At 25.1% G+C, this 21,367-nt stretch overlaps 4 protein-coding genes across 6 annotated transcripts; 2 read left to right on the forward strand and 2 right to left on the reverse strand.

The window, feature by feature from the left end:
- Positions 1-643: 643 nt before the first annotated feature.
- LOC119686107 lies at positions 644-3,932 on the reverse strand. The gene is made up of 3 exons (XM_038100571.1): positions 3,386-3,932; positions 1,720-2,257; positions 644-1,651 (listed from the first exon to the last, which is right to left on the reverse strand). Exons 1-3 carry the CDS (start codon positions 3,521-3,523, stop codon positions 1,074-1,076), a joined length of 1,254 nt encoding a protein of 417 aa, XP_037956499.1. The 5' UTR covers positions 3,524-3,932; the 3' UTR covers positions 644-1,073.
- A 626-nt stretch (positions 3,933-4,558) lies between these two features.
- On the forward strand, positions 4,559-5,305 carry LOC119683229. Its single transcript, XM_038096860.1, has 2 exons — positions 4,559-4,941; positions 4,998-5,305. The coding sequence occupies exons 1-2, from the start codon at positions 4,810-4,812 to the stop codon at positions 5,214-5,216; spliced, it is 351 nt and encodes a 116-aa protein (XP_037952788.1). The 5' UTR covers positions 4,559-4,809; the 3' UTR covers positions 5,217-5,305.
- A 518-nt stretch (positions 5,306-5,823) lies between these two features.
- Positions 5,824-6,647, reverse strand: LOC119681602 (zinc finger CCHC domain-containing protein 10-like). Its single transcript, XM_038094844.1, has 2 exons — positions 6,448-6,647; positions 5,824-6,387 (listed from the first exon to the last, which is right to left on the reverse strand). The coding sequence occupies exons 1-2, from the start codon at positions 6,492-6,494 to the stop codon at positions 5,889-5,891; spliced, it is 546 nt and encodes a 181-aa protein (XP_037950772.1). The 5' UTR covers positions 6,495-6,647; the 3' UTR covers positions 5,824-5,888.
- A 3,245-nt stretch (positions 6,648-9,892) lies between these two features.
- On the forward strand, positions 9,893-12,958 carry LOC119680219. 3 transcript variants are annotated; one of them, XM_038092931.1, is made up of 4 exons: positions 9,893-10,041; positions 10,103-10,242; positions 10,301-11,229; positions 12,560-12,958. In XM_038092931.1, the coding sequence occupies exons 3-4, from the start codon at positions 10,306-10,308 to the stop codon at positions 12,596-12,598; spliced, it is 963 nt and encodes a 320-aa protein (XP_037948859.1). In that variant the 5' UTR covers positions 9,893-10,041; positions 10,103-10,242; positions 10,301-10,305; the 3' UTR covers positions 12,599-12,958. The 3 variants fall into 3 exon arrangements, with proteins under 3 accessions (XP_037948859.1, XP_037948855.1, XP_037948858.1); XM_038092930.1 differs by lacking the exon at positions 12,560-12,958 and having other exon boundaries at positions 9,906-9,937; positions 9,995-10,041; positions 10,301-11,458; XM_038092927.1 differs by lacking the exon at positions 12,560-12,958 and having other exon boundaries at positions 10,301-11,458.
- Positions 12,959-21,367: the final 8,409 nt, after the last annotated feature.

Raw genomic sequence — 21,367 nt, forward strand, 5'->3', positions numbered from 1 at the left:
ACCCACTCTATTTCGTTCAACTTATAGAAAATTCGAGTTATGGAAGTTTGACTGTATATAGATCATATAAAAATATTAATTTCATTGAAAAAATATTTATATACATTTGTGACTAAATTTTATTTGGCATATTTACTAGCAGATAACTTTTTTTTATAATTTTCATATTAAGATTATTGATATTATTAAGAGTTTTTAACATACACAATATATTTACAATAATATGTTGTTATTAATTAATTTCGGTACATAATATAATTCGACATATATTTTTACATAAAAAATTTCCTGCAAAAGCATTTAAAAATCAATTTGGCATTCAAGTGTTTATAAGTAAATACAAACATTTAGTAATAAAAAAATTTATTTGCTTATATATAATGGAAACGTTTATTTTTTTATTTTTATTAAAATAAATGCATTTTAATATTTATTACTTTTTAAATAAATGCAACATTTTTGTTCTCTTAATATGTAAAAAATAATACACATTATATATTATACAATAATAAATCGGTCTAATAGGATATATAAACTTTTACAACTGATATTCCATTTTTAATTTTAAGACTTAAAATATATAATATAAATCTTTTGCATATATTAGCGATATATTAAAACTTTCATAATTTTATTATGCATGGAAAAATATTTAATTTTTGTTATTTTGTATATATAGAGTTGTATATGTATAATCTTTGGTTTATGTGTAATTAGAAACTTTTTATGCTAATTATTTTTAATAAAATCATATAACTGTAAATCGTTTAAATCGTTTACGAAATCTTACAAGCTATGCGACTAGAAAACTACTTAAATTTTGTTTCAAAGAGGAATTAAAAATTTACGTAAAGGAAACTTAGTTCACATTAACTGGCTGTTATCACCCATTTTTGTTGAAAATACAAAACCATTATTAAATAAATTTGTATTGACTAAGATTTGTATTTGGTTTGTATATATTCATTATTATTTTTGTTACATTAAACCACAGTTCTATTCGTATATCACTTGCTACGACGACGGCTTCGGACACTATCCCATTCAATCTGATATAGCAGTAATGCTATCATTTACAATGATAATTCCTCTGTTGAAGTATTCACGTGGTGTCTTTGCGTTTCTTCGTCATTAGGCAAACGTATATCCGTCAAAATAATAACCTCATATGGACTACAATCTGACATGTGCAAAAAGGAACACAACCAACCATAAAAACCTTTTTCAATATCTGCTACCTCGTTTAACCAACTATTAAATTGTAAACTAATCTGCACAATGCCAGCATAAATTCCTAAACCGACTGTGCAAAGAATAATACCAACTGGATATGCTATTATTAATATCGGACTCATAAAAACTCTATGCAAATATGACTTCTCCTCATTGAAGAGACTGAACATATTATACCAGGTTAATGTGCCAATGTAAAATGAGTATATGCTTGAAATTATTGTTACAAATGGAAGACTCACAAGTGATAAAAGTAGGATATGCAAACCAGTATTTAAGGAACAAGTGAAGCATAGATTTTGTTTCTTCTTTACTTCAGTCGCAATGGCAGTAGCATTGATTTGTTCTAATTCTTCTCGGCTTATATTAATTTGTAGATCCAAATTTTGTCCCTTCTTGCGTCCACGTTTAATAGTGCCTGCAAAAGTGCATGATCATTTATTTAGTTTATTTAATTAACTTATTTCAAATTGCATATTTAATTACCAGTCATTGTTAAATAGTTACTATCCATTGAACGTCTTGTATTAAACCGTTCCAGACTCTGCATGTCAATATTGAGTACACTTGTTTCACCAGACTCAACATCTTCATAATTGGCTATTTCAGGTGAAAGTCTTGGGCTATTACGTAGTTGATATGTAGGTAAATCGGTGTGTATATTTACACGTTTTTTAGATGCGGAACGATTACTTAAACAATCGTGGGACTTACTTAGTTTTACATCAAGACTACTTTCCGAAAAACTCGTCGGTGTAACAGTTGAACTCTCAAAATGGTGATTATGCGGTTTTAGACTATTATCAAAATTTCGCAACTCATTATCATCTTCGTATATATTATCAACTGATTGTGACGATTTTGTACTTTGATGTAGAGAGTGAACTGATTTTTCCTCGATATTTGTGTCAACAGTAGCAATTCCAGGTATTTGTGGCAGTGGCTGTTTATTTTTTAAAATTAAAGATGTTTTTAATAGATCTTCCTCAAGTCCTGGATTAGATGGTGAGAGTTTTTGGCGATGCTGAATAAATAGAAATAAAAAATTAATTTTACTATAATATAAATTAAGGGAAAACCAATAAATAAAAAATCAGCTACATAGAATGGTGAGGTATATCTCACCATATAAATCAAGGAAAAATCCACCAAAAAAACTTAGCTACTTAGAATGGTGAAATATACGCGTTGAAATAGTTAGTGAGTAATATGGATGCAAAAAATATTAAAAAGATTCAATAAATAAATAAAATTAAAGAAAATATTAAATAAATTTGTTAGGTCTGTAGTATATGAAATGAATATAAAACATTTTCTTGATTACATTGTATTGGTTAAGTATATATACATGGTTAATATCATATCAAAACAGTATCACGATTTGATCTTTATTACAAGCTTGTATACGCATACGTACTAGGTTGGCCGACGTACTAGAGTGCAGATTAGACTACGATGTTGTAGGTATGTAGTCTAGTTTTTATAGCGATTTCTTGGGACTATCAGACGATTTTGAATGTAAGAATTGCTTTATTAATGTGTGTGCCAATGCTGCTAGTGCCTTTAAAACGTACTTATAGTGATGAAAAAATTTTCTGTTATTAACAATACAATAGAGAATATATTTTATAAAAATATATTTGGTAGAGAGGTTTCGAAAAGTAGTGAACTACAACAACAAATTTGTTTTATTATATTATTTTTATTTAATTTTTAATCATCATCAGTGGTCTTCACTGATTCACTGATAAATATTCAATTTTAAATTGACACTCTGTCTTTTGAAACCTGCATTAAGTAGATTACATTAATAATGGCGTTGGTTTCATTGTTTTGTTGTAAAACAATAAAGTGGATAAATTAATAGAATAAATATTTTTGAAGAAAGTTGCCTACAATCTCCCATTGATAATCGTATTTGGAATAAAACTGTGCATCACCAAGATGAACTTATTATTATATAGTTACCAATCGACAACTTACGACTTTGAAGGAACTTTGCTAGTTAGCAAAGACTCTTAGTCGAGAGTGGCTAATTTTATAAGATTTTCGCTTTTATTGTAAAAAAAAAATATATATAAAATTGAAAATTATAAATATACACACATCGAGTGGTGATTATTATATAATAAATTAATATAATTATAATTACCTGTACATTAACAATATGGTCAACATAGTTCTGTGCTCCATTTGTCTTCTTTGAAGATTGACGCTTTCTTGGTGGTATGAAAACTGGGCGGTCCTTGACAACGTTTACTTCGTTATTTATTGCAAGTTTACTGACCATTTTGTTTAGAATAAATATTTCATGAACTGACAAATCTTTGATAAGTTTTTGTAAAACTTGTTTTATATTTAATAAAAAATTTAACAACTTCGTATATTTTCTGTGCTGTACATCCTTCCCGTTTGCTTTTACGTATTTTAATTTAAAAAATGATTTGAAGTCCTTTCACTGGACTGCAACAAAGTAAATACGCCTTTCCGTTTATAAATGCAATTAACAGGACATACGCACAAACATTTGCAAGTAATATTAAAAATGAGAGTTTTTATTGATTTTTCTCAGTTTGTTTTGTCCTTGCTCCCATTAGTTGTTGTTCTTGCGGCAATATTTTTGCGGTTTTTTTTTTGTTATGTATTTTGTTTTTGACAGGTTAAAGGAGGATACAAGTTTACCGAGAAGTTGGAAAACCAATAAACTACAAATAATAACAGAAAGTATTTTTATCTATAGAACGATATATGCTATATTCAAAAATACTTTTTATAATCGAATCATTTTGAAATTAATATCAGCCATAGTTTTATGTGTAAAGACTGTTCACAATTAAGACTACATAATCTCATATGTGTATATGATGTGAACGTTCACTTATTAATATAAATGAGCAAGTGCCTAAATGAGACAGTCTGAATGTACTATTAGAATTGAAAGGAAAAATGAAAAGTTGACGGCTTTTTCGTGTATATAGTTACGATTTGTTCTTTTGCTCTTCTTATATGTAAAATCGTGAACATACCCTTTTTAGTCATAGCTTGTATTTTGCTTTAAAGCTGCACAATTTTTTTATCGATTACTTTATTTATTTAATATGGCTCTTAAAAAAATTATTTTATGTGTATTATAATTTATTTGTATATATTAAACATATTAAAATTATCGCCGTGTGCGAGTTCGAGAAAATTGAGGTAAAGTAAATTAAAATTTCCTACGGATTTTTTGCACTGCACGTATGTAAATATATATATATTTCACTTGTTTATTATTTTTGGTTAATAGTTTTCAAATTTATTTATTTATTTACTAAACGTCTTATACAATTTTCACAATTGTAACACCAAATTTACCTAATATTTATCTAATTTACTCGAACTCGCACGCGGCCAAAATTTAATCATTATGTATATGCAACATCTATAAGTAATTTTATTACGTTAATTTCAATATTCTCGCTTCGGCCTGTGCTTGTTCTGTTTTTACCTTTCCTTTAAAATGACAACTTTATTTTTGTGGTTCTCAGGACACTCAGATTATTTGTTGATAGCAGAGAAAGTAGTAAACAAGTCGATATGACCAGCACAAAATTAAATATTGCTCAAAAGAATTCCGAAATTCTAAAAGATCAAGCGGTGCTTACAAAGTTGGAAAAGACGATGACACGAACTATTGAGCGGATGAACGTTTCATTAAATGAATTAAAGGTATAAGCGGCGTTAATAATAATACAAATTCAAATAAAATATTTTTTTTTTACTAGATTGAACGGCTGCAACTGCTTAATATTCAAGCACAGTTAGAGCCTGAAGATAATACCTCAAGCGTAAAGACAAAAGATAAAGTAATGCATAAAACTGACGACGTATCGAAAGAATTTTTTCAAGACGGAAATGAATCCACTTTTCAGTGCAGTAATGAAGACAAATTGGATTTAGATAAATTTTTGACATTTTGCATGGATGAAGTTGATGAAAAATAATTTTGGACTTCAAAATGTGCATCGTCGAAGTTGATGTAAATAAAAAGACTGTTAATTTATCAATGAATGTTAATCAATGAATTTTAAATTCTAAATAAAAAATTAATTTATATAGCTATTAAAAATAGGTTTGGACATTGCGTTTTAGTTTTTATTAAGCACATAAAATATTTGTTTGTCGGGTAGGAAGTTGTTTCTGGTTCAAAGTATTGCAGAAGATCTGATGCTGTTGATTTCTTAATATATAAATTATGTTTATAAAATCTTTTTATGATTAAAAAGTGTTAATTTTATATAATATACGCTTTCATAATTGTAAAAGCATAATTTATTAAAAGCAGTAGCAAGAAATAGATCCTACAAAATTATTTGTGCAAATAGTCAACACCTTTGCTACTGTATTTTGAGTACACTCTGTTTTATATAAATTGTTAATAGCGTTTAAATATTATATGCCCGCAGCTTGTCAGCAATTAATTAACACATACCAAGCTGGATTTACATAGCTCATTTGTTTCCAAGCACATAGCGGCAACATTTTTACAGGTAGCAAGTTTTATATGTAATAAAAAATAGAAAAATAAAGTTTTATGAATATATTATTTTATTATGCATATAATGTACATATATAAACTATGTATGTAATTGAAACTAATCTAATGAGTATGGAAATTATATATCATCTTCATCAAGAGAAGATGATGAGCTTGAAGAGTTCTTTTTCGAAATTTTATCATCGTCAGTAGTATCTGATTCAGAGCTACTTGACGAGGTTGATGATAAATCGGAGGTACTGCTATCCGTATCAGAATCCGAGCCACTAGAATCATCACTATCAGAGTCCGAATCATCGCTAGAAGAGCTACTGTCGTTACTTGACATATCATCTGAGGAACTTGATGAGACATTGTTGCGTTTAGCGTGTTTAGATTTAGGTTCTTTTAATGAAAATGGCATTGAATGTTTCCCTAAGCCGTTTTCATTTTCTGTCATGTCAGTTGCATTAGTATCATTAGCGTTCTTCTCGGCAAGCCTCTTATTTAATATTTTTGTACGAGATGAACGATGCACAAATTTTCTTTTCTGTGTGCACTCATATGACCAATGTCCTACTTCCAAACACTTCTGACATCGATATCCATTAGGAAAGGCAGCCGCTAGTTTTGCATTACTATAATAAATATGTAATCGTTGAGTATTAAAATTTATTAACAGAAACACATTCACCTACCGCTTTTTTATTAAATGTTTTCGAGCCGCTAGTCCTACCAAGGTCATCTTACAAAATTTTATGAGATCTTGTTTAGAATAAATTTTGATGTTTCTTTTAAAACTTAACACAGTAAAATAACTTTTTTTATATCATATACAATTATATATAGAAAAATTATTTATTTAATTTGTCCTTCAGTAATATCTTTGTACGCGAAAACTTATTAAAAAATATGTAAAACACAATACAGGGTGTTTCAGACACAAACAAATATAATTTAATTTTTATTATCAGTTATTTCAATATAATGTTATTACACTTAATTAAAATACTCAACTTGCATATATCAATATTTGAACATAAATAAATATAAATTTGAAGAATTTAAACGCTTTCGGTTAAAGTTAATATATGTTTACCTTCCTTCAAAGATTTTAATATACTGGCAGCACTATTCAAATCTTCTTTCTATAGAAAATAAAGCCTCAAATGCAATGGCCACCACAGAGGGATTGCAAAAAGAAATAATATTTAAATAATTATATATATATGGTATTATTATTTAATTGAGATTATATTTATTAGTCATTATTATATTGCACATTTAATGGTTAAAATAATATTTAAAACTAAATATTAATCAGTTTTATTAAGTGATTTTATTTGCATAAACAGATATATAATTCTTATATAGTATATATATAATATCTTTCATTATCACATTTTTAAAATAAATGCAAGTTAATCACTTAATTTAAACCTGATTTTCCGCTTTTTTTTGCTACAAATTGACACCTAACATTATGTAAAATAAATGTTCTACAATAGGCGTTTTCGGTGGCTCGCAAGTGTTGCAAAAAACGTAAGCTAGCCTATATATTACCCAAGCGAGATATTGACATCCTTGATGCAATCTGTCAAATGTTTTGCTTTTGTATACAACAAATTTTGCATATATGCATATATATCAAGCAAACTACATTTTTTATATAAATAAAATATAGACGTATTCGGTGGCTCGCAAGTTAACAGCACTATTAGGCGTATTCGGTGGCTCGCAAGTACGGCAAAAAACAGCAAGTTGTTGGCCTATGCAGGCCTATACTGGCCGCAATGTATGCAAAACAACAACACTATTTTCTCTACCTCGGCCACCATAGTTATGCTGGCCAACCACATCGGCCAGTAAAAAAAAAAATGTTACCAACGCAATAAGCGAACTATTGTGAACATTCATTGAAAATTCCAACGAATAGTGCAATCAAATGTCAAAAATTGAGGAAATAAAAATTCAAACAGAATTCAAAAATTTGAAAAATCTTGAAAAGTAACGAAGAAATAATAAGAATGGAGAAATCGTAAATATTAAGCACATTGAATTTTTTATTATGTAAGTTATTACCAGGTAACATTTATATTATTTCATTTAATTTGTAGTTTACATACGTAAAATTAATAAACAAACATAATTTTTGAAGTTTTTCTAAAAAATTTTTTATAGAAATACACCCAAACTATGGATCACAAAGGAAACGAAGTGTTTTCTAGAGTGCTACTTGACACGAAAGGAAGAGAATCTTCAGAGGAGGTTGTTGCGGCATTCATAACATTTAAAAAATCCGTGAAACAGCTTGTATCCCTCGGCCACTGCAAAACGTTGCTTCCTTCTCCCAACATCGACAGTACCTACAAAAATTTACTTATCTTAGTGTTTTATTTTTAAATTTCCAATATTCTTACCATTCCTTTTAATTCCGTGTTCATTTTAATTTTATAATATTTTTATAAAAATGTATTTGATTTATATGCACATATACAAGATTTGCTGTTTGTCAAAACAAAACATTTGACAGATTGCAACAGTGATGCCAATGATTCGCGTGGCCAACATAGGCCAACATGCATTTTTTGCCGTACTTGCGAGCCACCGAAAAGGCCTATTTTCGCTATCTAGGTCAGTAGTACTGGCCAAACACTAAACAAAAGTGTTACTAACGCAATAAGCGAACTATTGTGAATCTTCATTGGAAATTCCAACGAATATTGCAATCATATGTCAAAAATCATATGTAAACAAAAATTCCAACAAAATTCAAAAATTTCATAAATTTGAAAATTGGAAAACACACATTCTTATCACTCCTTTTAATTCTGTTTTCATATTAATTTTTAATTTTATATTAATTATTTATTTTTATGCAAAATGTAATTTGCTTGCATTATGTGCAAATTTGCAAGATTTTTTGTTTGCCAAAACATAACACTTGACAGATTGCAACAGTGTAATATTAGCCGTAATTTTATCTTTCAGTGTAGCAAAAAAATACTTGCAAATCACAAAAGAAACAATGTGAAGCAATAACAATACTCTTAAAATCTTCAGAGTTAGTTCTAACTCAGAAAAAATTTTATGTCTTAAGTTGCACTGCAGCCAAATTTAAAAATCTGTCTATTGTTAGGGTTCAAGGGGAATATGTTGCATAATTCCAGTCATCCGCTAAAATCATATGAGCATTTCATTTTTCATAACATAAAAATGCTTGCGATGTCCTCTAATATTCATTTTGTTTTCTTTTATTTAAATTAATCAATTTTTAGTGTTCAGAATTTTTATATATCATATTCTACACACAACACAACAAAAAACATATGTTAACTTAATACTGTATTTTTCCAACTTTGAAAGAAAAAATTATGGCTATTGTAGTTAAAACTTAACGAAAATTGATGGAGTAAGTATAAAAGTTTAAAAATGTGTTGTTTAAACGCGATATAAATAAATTAGGTCTGTTCCATGAGCTACTCATAGTAAAACTCAAGTCAAACACAAGTAAAGTATAAACTGAGAGCGTAACACAAATAAAGTGCCAAATTAAGCTCTTTACACAGATTTTTATGGAGCAGCTTTGTCTAAAATCTGGTGAGAACACCAGTGCCGCGCAAATATACTACACAAAATTTAAATTTAAACCGAAACAGCTGATGCACATAGACAAATTTTGCTTGAAATAAAATATACTAGTAAAGTCTGTGTAACATTTTTAAATTTCGACAGAGATGTTACGCTCTCTCAGATGCTCTCATATACTCGAAAATTTGCTGGTAGAACATACTTGTGTGTACACAGTGTTACTCAAAGTTAATACGAGTAGCTTGTGGAAGACATCTAATGTATAATACGAGTTCCATGTAAACAATTTTGAGAAACTTATTCTTTATTTAATACTTTTTAATCTTCTAATCTAGAAAAATTTGTTTGCTAGAAAAAAAGAAAAAGTTGAGAAATCTTTATTTTTTCTCAACGATCAATCATCATATTTGTCCTGACGACTTTTATAAGTCCTAAAATAAACTCAAATATTAGTTGGAAAATGTTTAAAGATTTAATAAATATTTTATTTCAAAGCATATGGCATCACTGCCACAGCTGACGCTATACAGTTCATATTAAATTTCTTAAATGTTTTTTTTTTGGATTTGATTGCAGAATATAAATAAAAAACAGTTTGTTAGTTAAATTACATATTTTTTAAGATAGATAAAAAATTATAAGTAAACTTTTCAGAAAAAATATGAAATAACGCTGGCTGCTGGCTTGTTATTATGCAAAAAGTAAGAACTTTATGCTATAAATAAAACAAATAAAAAACTTACGTTTTCTTTATTCCGATAGATCACAGATTATTTTTGGAGTCAAAGTGCAACAACAACTAACCATTTAAGACCATACATGACTAAGCTTTGTTTAACTATTTCTTCAATAGAAAGAGCATAGTTTCAACATTTAGTAAATATAAATTCCTTTTGCAAAATGTGAGTGACAAACATAATTGCTGTTTTTTTAATGATTAATGATGTTTTTTTCTTTCAGCCAAAATGTTGAATACACCTAAAACTGTACCAACATATTGTCCCACTTCTATCCCAAATTTAATTCCTCAGAGGGATGCGTTACAGTCTTCGTGTAAACAAATTCTTAAAGAAAAAATATTTCGCGGTTTTTACGAAGAACGCCGTTACGTTGACGTTGTTGGTGCATACCGGGATATAATTGCACTTGAAGGTAGCGAGCATGAATTTCAAAAAATACTTATGGAAATCAGACAGCAAATATTATTGTTCTATCAAAATATACCAAACGTATGGATTGGTATAACACATGGCGATATTTCAAAAACAAAATTAATAGCTGGCGCTATGGATACATATATTTGGGTAGAATTAGAAAATGTAGCTTTTGGTCAATACTGGTTTATGGTTAAAAGTGTACGATTTAGAGATAATGAAATCATATTAAAATTAAAAGTGGCACGAGCTGTAGAGACAGAGCTCACAAGTACTCCACTTAGACGACGTGTAAGCCCGACTGTAGCACGAACTACAGGTGCAGCTTTACCGCACGTGAACGAAAATGATTCCAATATAAAAACTGAAAAAGAAGAAGAAACAATTGCTAATGAAGTAGGATTACAAGATTTTATAAATGTTATTTTTGAATGGGGACGGAGCATTAAGCATACAACATATGAATTTATGTCCAATGATATATCCAAAGAAAATATCGTATCTACATTAAAATTTATTGGTTTGATTACTTTATCCTTGGTTACCGCCTTCTTTGCTGCTATAAAATTTGTAGGTGCTTTTGTTTTACGGTTTATGTTTGAATTAAGTCGCTTAACAAGAGTGCTAACACCCATCATTTTAAAACTTATTGATGTATTTAACAAAATTGTTGGTGGATTTTATATATTATTGGCAATGATATGGAAAGATACTGTAGGAAGACGGGAACCACAAGTAAGAACTGCATATCCTGCCATTGAATACAATCGCCCCATGTACAAAAGTATAAAGTATAATGTGGAGCAAAGTAGAAATTCTCAGAATCCTTGATAGTATAAAAATGCCAACGCATTTATATTTGCTTTTATACTTTGCACTAAAGGCTATTGTATACAATGTAAATTTTAATAATTGATATTATTTAAGTAAGCAATATATGTTCATATGTAGAAAATGTAAAATATATATTCAGTAGAGTCATCACTATATATCTTGAAAATTATTTATGTTTTGCACTATTTTGTTTATGTGTAATGTATTATTATGATAATAAATGGGCAATTAAATAGAAATATTTAGTTATTGATATTTTATTGCAGAAAAGATTTTATACATTTAATCGTTTTATAAACAAAAATAATTTAATTAATAATTAAAGACATTGAATACCATTACAATTGATATTGTAATAAAAATTTTTAAATATTAGCTGTCAGAAATAATACAAAATTACATTCATTCAATTTAATATATGTGGTATATATCCAGGTTAAGCTACAATAAATGTGAGAATGAATAATAATGATGATGATAATTATAATGATAATAATAATAATGAATAATAAGAAAATTTGTAGGAACAATTTTCATATTATGAAGAAAACTTTTTGTATCGACTTGAAAGTTAAATATATCGTAGGGCAATGTTTAGGATTGGATTATTTAGAAAATTTAAAAATGGTTAAATAATATAAATCATTAAAGAATATATTTAGTAAACTAACATCATATATCGAAGTATATTATTTGGTTCCCTAAATTGTCATGTTTATGTCATCTTTAGTGGGAGGTAACAGTCACTAAGTCACTACTTCATCTTTATGAATACGTACGGTTATATATTGTATAAATCTATACATAATTTATTGCTAAGTATATAAATTTCTACTTGTTTAAATAAATTATAAATTATTAGTACAAAAATAATATGGAGAGATACAACTAAAGTTTGCTATAAAAAATAATGCCTCGATACCATGAATACTAGGAGCGCATAATAGAACACGTCACTTTAGAGAACTCTATCTAATTGCTGTGTAAATGAAATATATGAATAACTTTAGTCATAATTATTATATATTTAAACACTATAACAACTTAACAATTGATTTTGAGATTTACTATTACTCATGCCTTAGAATTAATTAAACGATGTATATATATTAACGATATATCGTTATTAAGTGGTTTCCAACTTTATTTTTGCAATAATATTAGTAATCACAATAGTTTTATTTTATCCATTTTTTTTTGTTTATTCAATTTTTTTTATTTTGTTTTTTAGGATGGGCTCTTAGTTCCTGCATTCATGTTGGAAGAATGATAATTTAAAGTAGTATTTACTGGATAAAGAAAGAAAAATATCTATATCTATGTAACCTAAAGTTATAACAATAGATATTTATTATATGTTGGGAATTTCGCAATCTAGCCGCTGGAAAGAGATCCAAAATTTTAATACTTACTATAGCAAATTGTTATTAATTTTGAGTGCAAATTGTGAAAGGCTTAAAATAATTGCCAACAAAATGTAAGCCGGAGAGCTCTACCTAAAATAATTAAAGATATTATACACACATATGTTATCTTTTAATACATGCACGAATGAGAAAGCTCTTGAAATTATGAAATATAATGGCTATATGTGAATATATTGTAGTCATCTATAACAACCAACTTAAGCTTATTTAACTTACTAAAAAGTCTAGTACATTCGAACTTAGCTTTGTAATTTTAAAGCTTTATTTTATTTAAAATATTTAAGTCGATAAAATATTTTAGCTGAGTAAATTTTAATATGATATGATGTGTGAATAACCCACACACACACAGAGTGTTATTTCATAAACTTAAAGTAGATTACTTAAAGTGGATATTTTTTGAGAAATTCTTCGGCAGAAATCAGATTTAACTACATATAAAAAAAGGTTAGTTCATTTCATATTATATTTTAATAAAAAATAATTTTATTAATAGAATTAAATACCTTTTTGACTAAGTTGGTAGTTGGGTATGGTTATCGAGTTCTTTTATTTAGAAAGCGACACACCTAGGCTAAATTGACCTCATATCAAATAATCAGCGCTCATTAAACCATTTGATATTATATAATAACCTATCTCATATAGGTGTTTCAGTTACTAACAACCTTTTAGTTGATAGTAACAGTCATGTTTTTATTATATACTAAACATAAATAAAAATGGTGAGCTTGTGCAGTAGTCATTGAATGTGAAAGACACTATTATTAACAGTGTTTGGTGATAACGCTTATATATATATAAACATATATTAACTTCATAAAATTTCTAAGAGCAACTAAGGCCGTAACAAATAATCTTAATTGCATTTGTCGGATGCCAATTTCAACCGGGAGTTTCTGGAACGGTGGGATTTTCTGCTGCCTATAGGATTATAACTTAAAATTATTGTTAGTGATGTTTCCTTTAGGTTTGCATAGAATATGTTTTTTACAAGATTAAATTTTGGTGATTTTAATTAAAACGTTGATAATAAAATAATCTAAGAAATAGCCTTCAGGTAGCCCATGGTTTTTTAGATATTTCTAATATAATTTCTCAAGCGATGGTTTTTTAAGTAACTTTGGACGTGAATGGTTCTTACGCCTGTGATATGGCGTGCACAGCTTTACTTTAAGATTACCAAGTTAGAAATAAGTGAACGAAAGTAACTGAAGTTAACAATTCTTAAGAGAAAATTATACTTCATTTAAATGAGGCCAAGATTCAATTAGGATCGTTGCACCATTAATGATGATGATGATACATCCTCTGTTCAAAGCACTACTTCATACTTCCTTAACTCACTAAGATGGAACTTATAAGGTTATACTTTCTACTAATTTCGTCTAGGTAACAGTTATATCTGCATCATGCTAGCCAGGTGGAAATTATACTTCCTAGCTGTTAGCCAGGTGGAAGTTCTACTTTCTAAAAATATTATCTAGCCGAAAGTTATACTTTTCTATTATAAGTGGGAGTTATTCTTGTAAAAATCTCCCTTAAGCTGAAAGTTATATTTATGCGTATTGAACTGGATCAGTGATATATATATTTGTACGTATATTATATATATAAAATATACTAGGTATATTAACTAGTCCAATGGCTAAGTCTCTAGGCAAAAAATACTTCAATGCCACTTAAATGTATTTTTTTTAGTCGAAAATCGCCAGGACATCGACATCCTCTTTTTTTGTTACATCCTATTTTTTTTAGTTTTAAATTAATTGAATCAAAACAACAATTTATGTGATTTCAATTTTATTGTAGACTGGACTATTGAAGGGGTTAAGTATACTCCAGCTATTGACTTGGGTAGAGTAAAAGTATGTTACGTACTATGAAGTTGTATAAAACTGACACTTTGGTTCTAAAGTTAGTTTGTTGTCTTTAATAGACCAAGATGTTAGCGCCAATTTTTGTGGAATGCTGAGTACATTCTTGTCCAAGTTACATACAAAAATGTGTGTAAAAAGGAATTAAAGATAGGGGCCAATAGAGATATTGGTTGCTTGGCCAAGACGCTTATTGTCGCCAGACGTTTATTTGGTTGACACTCAATTTTGAGAAAGGTGTATGTTACTTAGATTCATTTGCATGGATTTGCTTTCGGTCTGTATTTTTCCAACCACCTGGTAATGTTTCTTAACCGTTTTGATAATTGAGCGAATATCATTGTTGGATTTGAGATATTTATGTGAAGGTGGGCAGATCAGATCAGATATGTAAATATTATTAAAAATTGGTCCAAGAACTCTGTCTTGTAGAACGCTTAAGTAGATTATATATTAAATTGTACTTTTCTTGTAAAGTTGGTTTTGTATTTTTAAAAATTTTGACTTTTGACTATACGTTTTTCGACAGATTCGCTTTTGCCTTCATCAGGAGAATTTTTAATATTTTCTTATTTATTTTAACTACAAAGTCGTTTGTACCATTTTCAGTTTATATAGCAGTTCTTAATTCCAAATTTTACTAAAGACTTGTGTAATGTGTACTGTTTTGTATTGCAGTACGGATGGTTAAGTAATCTCTATGAATATATTCAAGTTTCATGTTGTTGTTGAAATCCAATTAGTGGTTCACTAATAATATATTAGTAGCAATTACTGGTTTTAGTTTATAGAAGAATCAAACATTTTGCTTACAAATGGTAAGACGCTAATTGATCGGCAGGTTATCTTAATTTTCTTGTAGCTTTCCAAAGTTAGTAATCAGCTGATTTCGTTGCTGTCAGTGCCTAGATATATTCCTCAACTAGTCATTTTGTAGATAGTCTCTCTTCTCTTTATTTTGTTCAGTCTCTTGTGTATACAATATTTTCATAAAAATAAATTTGGTGTTAAAAAATCAGAATTTATGAGAAATAAAACCCATTTTTTATTTATTGTTATTGGTTTAATTATCATTTATTTATTTTATAGTTCTCTATTATATTCCCTTTATTAATTGTTTTAGTTCTTTTCTAACAGATTTAATAAAATGTCATGTTTTTCTGCTGTTACTACAGGTAAGTGAGTATTAATTGAATGTTCATTGAAGTACTTTCTATAAATAATAGCTTAAGATATTTGAACTTTTATCTTGCATATTTCAAAAACATTTTTTTAATTTTATTTATATTTGCTGCTATTTATTGTATTAAATCCCTTTTAATCATTTTCAATGAAGTTTAATGAATTTTTCTTCTATGGTTTATGGTTTTTAAAGTTTATTTATTTTTTAAAAATTGTTTACTAAAATCGAAACATTTTATAAATTTATTTAAAAATCATAAAATTATTTTTAAAAATTAAAGATTCATAGAGAAAGTTTGATTAGACAAATATATTTTAATAAGATAAATAAAATAAGAATATATTTGCTTTAAACTTTTGAAAACAATATAAAGAATTACTTGCTTTATATAAATATTTAGATTGTGTATATATTAACATTTGCTTTTAGTTTATTATTAAAATTATATACTTCAATGATTATAACAATAATAACTTTAATATATATTATAATTGCTCGTTAATGTATACAAATATTATTATTTAGTGATATTATTTGTATGATTATGATAGTTTATTTTATATTTTTTAATTAAAATCATCATTTTAATTTAAAAATGAATTGAATTCACAGTAGTTTTTGCTAAATTTAATAATAATTATAATATATAAATATAATATTTTAAATATACATATTATTGTATAGTCTGAAATTAAAATGTATAATTTACACAAATATTATGCATTGTTATTCCATGCTTTTTATGCAATTGTTAGTTATATTATTTATGAATTTTCATTTTAATTTTTTCAAATTATATTTAAATTTGTTTTTTATTAAATAAATTTATATCTAATATATAGTTTCACATTTAGTAAAAATTTTAATATTTCAGTTTTAACAATTAAAGTTAGACATTTAGAGTGAAAATATTAATTAACAATAATTTTATTACTCGTATATTAAAAGTTAAACATTAACATATATTTATATATAAATATTTTTAATTTTTAACATAATATCTGATATAAGAAAATGCAGAATTTTTTTTTAGAATTTATTGTTTAATAAATGTTGAGCGTAAGAGTAATATTATTTTAAAATCATTATTAATTATAAGAAAGTAATTTTTTTAGTAAATAGATAATAATTATAAAATAATCGAGCAATAGTTCTAAAAAATGAAAATGATAAATTCTAACAAATATAAAATTATATACATTAATTTAATAAAGCATTAATTTAATTTAATAATACAGCTTAAAAAATTTGAATTAATTTATTTTTGAAATTTCTCGCATTATTATTTAAAAACAAAAAATAATAATTAATAATAATATTAACTTAATAAACATGAGTATAGCTACTACAAAAATATTTGTGATTTAACAAATATTAAACATTTATGCAGAAATTCAAATTTTATATAATGAAAAACAAAATATAATCTAAATTAAAAATTTAACAAATAATATTTATCATTTTAATAATATCATTTAAATATATATAAAATAGCAAATTGCAAATTAAATGAATATTATTATACTATAGTTAGAGATATTATTAAGTAATATAACATTAAAAATTAAATATGATATTTTAAAGAAATAGGATAAATGAATTATAAGTTGTGCTTCTGATACATTAAGTGTTTAAGATTGTGTCATTATCAGTAAAAAAAAACAAATGCATTAATAAAACTATCAATTAAAAATATTTTATAAATTAATATAAAAAATTGAATTATGAATTATTTATTTAATAAAATATATAATAAAGCTATAAACAAAAGAATAAATGTAAAAAAAGTAACATAATAAATACAACTATAATAATAATATATAAAAATAATATAATAAATTATAATAATAGTCATTTTATAAAATGAAAATCATATATTTGAAATATCTATATGTATAATAACACAAATATATGAATATAGGTTCAAATAGTTATCATATAAAAAAAACTAATTATAACATCATGTAGCACAAAAAAATATGTTTCTGCTGCACCAGCGTTTCGAAACGGATCTTGGCCTATTTATAAATTGTTTTCAAGATTCTCAATCTTCTAAAATATATAGACACAATAAAGTTATGCACATTTAAAATCAAGAAATTATTAAATTTTTGAAGAAGAGTGTATTAATACATAATTAATTTTTTAAAATTAAATTTAGTCAAATTTTCTATTAAATTTAATAGATACTGTTAATTTGGAATTGTTGAAAATCCTAAAGCACGATAAAAAATAAAATTCCATTCTAAATTAATTAATGAATATTTTTTCAAAGAGACATTTTAATAAAGATATTGCTTATAATATCTTACAAGTATCCGTCACTTCCAAATGAGGTAATTAGAAAGTAATTAGTACTTTAATGCACTAACCATTTTTTGGTGCTACACATAAAAATATAATTTTATGTAAATATGTAATTTTTTCATTTATTTTTATTTTATAATTTAATTTTTGCTTTTACGCATATTGCAAAAACATTTTTAATAAATTAATTTTTATTTATTATTTTATAGTAATACAGATTATATTTTGTAATAAAAATTAATTATTGAAATTAAAATAAATTTAAAAAAATAAATTTTAATTTAAATCAAAATAATTTTTTAATAAGGTTATACACATTATATAGGAATCTATAAAGTGAAGAAAAAACTAATTATAAAAAATAAATAAATAAAAATAAATTTTTAATGAAGTTATCCTTATTATTTCTATATAAGTTTATTATGAAAAAAATAACATTTTTTTAAGTTGTTAAATCACTTTTATTAATTATAAAAAATAATAATATGTATATGTGTTTTATAAATGCATAAAAAATTAATATAAAAATAGAAGATATAAAGAAATTTATATAAATAAAAAAATATATTAAGATGTAAAATTATGTATACAAATATATATAAGAAAAAAAAATTAAAGTAGTTACAATAAATTAACTGAGACATGCGCCAAGTAAAACAGCATTACAAAGTTTTAATAACAAAATTTATTTAAATTAATTTAGGTAATTTATTTATTACTTACAAACGCTCTATTATCTTATTTTTTAGTTATATACAGTTTTATGCGACTTTTGTGTAATTGCACAAAAAAAAACAAACAAATTTAAATTTTTTAAATATTTTATTTTATTTTAAATTACAATTAAAATATTGTTACATATTGTTGCGAAAAACTATTATAATTTTTAATCATTGTTTTATTAATATCAACTATTCTCATTTAAAGCAATTACTTTTTTGTTTTAAACTCCATTTATACTATTTTCATATAAATATATTTTTAGTATATATATGTATATATTTATATATATATATTCAACTGTGAGTTTTGTTTTATTGTGTCAACTATTATTTACTGTTGCTAAAACAAAAACAAAATTTAAATATTTAACTTCCACTTAAAATCTTTTTTAAATATATTTAAAATTAGTTTTTACATAGTTTTATATAGTTTTTAATATAATAATTTATATATTTATTTATACACATTACATTCAAATGCATTTAATTTTTAATTATAGTAATAGTAATAATTATAATAATAATAATAATCATAATAATTGTATAATTATAAATATATGTTTTTAATATAAAATAACAAAAATTGTTGTTTTTCCCTTTGAAGCTTTTTTTATCGTTTATTTTTCTCACACTAATTTTATCAAATTTAAATATGTTTATTTATGATTTAATTTTATCCAATTTAAATTAATTTTAATTAATTTTATTTTTTATTTCAAATAATTTGTAACATATTTTGTGTGTTGAACAATCGGTTTTAGTTATAGTTCAAAAAAATTTTTTTTTGTATTTATAAGAAAAAATGATTAGATTTATTTTTTGTTGTAATATTGAAATTAAATAATTACTTTCACTAAAAAAATTTACATAAAATAATATATTAAATAATTTTAATTTTTATGAATTATTATGATTTAAACAAAAAAATTTATGCATTTTACGCAGAATGCCAAATATTTATTTAAACTTGTAAAAGTTTATAAATAATTATTTTACCATATGTTTATTCTTTGAACAAAATTTTTTTCGTTTAAATCTTCCAACAGATGATAATGTTAATAAAAAAGTCCTTATTTGTATATTGTGGTCAATATTCAATATTAATTGTTTCAATAAATTTATTTTTTTTATCCATAAAAACACATAAAAGTAGTTTCTCATAACAGTCATTAAAAAAAAATATTTTTTTAAAGTATTTAGAATAAAAATCCTTTTATATATTTTTCGCAAATAGCTATATGTGTTGTATGTACAAAAAAAAATTTTTTTTTTGACCAATTATTCTGTTTGTACAAATAAGAAAAAACAATTATAATATAATTTAACATATATTAGCTTAAAACATACTTTAATGTATTTTTTATGGAATGGTATATATAAGTAAGAACTTGATTTTAGATTTTTTCATAATTAGAATACAATATTTTTCAATAAATGATTTAGTAATTATTTAATTACTAAATTAATTAAAAATTAATTTAATTTTTGATGAATTACAAATTAACTTAATATTTTATTATAAAAATATGTGAACTAAAAAATTGTAAAAAACCCCTGATCTCATTGATAACCCAGCATAACACGTTTTAAGCTTTTTAAAGTTCTAAATCAAAAATTATATGTGAAGAATCATATAAAAAATTAATTATTTAATTTCAAAATACAACAATTTTTATTTATATATTAAGAATTTTATATTTAATTTTAGAGCAATATTTATTAAAAATTAAATAATTTTGCAAGAGTTTAGTTTAAGAAAATAATATTGAATAAAGTAAAAAATAGAATTTACCGGTAGTGAAGAGAAAGCAAGAAAAAGAAGATAAAAAATATTACGAATTAAAATGGACATAAAGTTAATATAAAGTTACATAAAACTATATTTAAACAATATTGCAAAAAAGCACACAAAAGTATTTAGATATATATGTATATATATTATATTGTATATATATATTTAAATGAATTATAAGAAACAAAGTAGAAAATTGTTATTATAACTTAATAGCCAAACTTAGAAGAAACTACGATATAAACTCTTAATTACTTTAAATCATCGGTATCTTCAATGAGATCGGCCATTTCTTCCCAGTCGTTGTTTGTTGAACGTGTGCGCAGATTTGATATTGTCGGTAATTCGTCGTCAGTATCCGCACCAATATTGATACTTGTTAATGTACCAATGCCGCCGCCTCCATCACCACCACTTTCACTAACCACTTCGTAATCCTTTAATTCAGCCTCTAAATCTTTTTCCCATTGTTCCTCTGTATGTGCGGAAGAAAAAAATAAAAGAAAACCAATGTTTCTATATATTAAAAAAATTTTCAATTCATTCAAATTCGAAAACACATATAATAAAACACTATAAGATTATTATTAAAAATCATTTGAGTTAATAATATAATTATTATTCTAGAAATTTATATACAATAATTAACTCAGTTTTAATAAAATTTAAATAAAATTTAGCAAATACTACTATTTTAATAATACTATTATTTTTATTTAAGTTAAAATAAT

The sequence above is a fragment of the Teleopsis dalmanni genome, chromosome 2, assembly GCF_002237135.1.
Source record: "Teleopsis dalmanni isolate 2A chromosome 2, ASM223713v2, whole genome shotgun sequence".
NCBI lineage: Eukaryota > Metazoa > Arthropoda > Insecta > Diptera > Diopsidae > Teleopsis > Teleopsis dalmanni.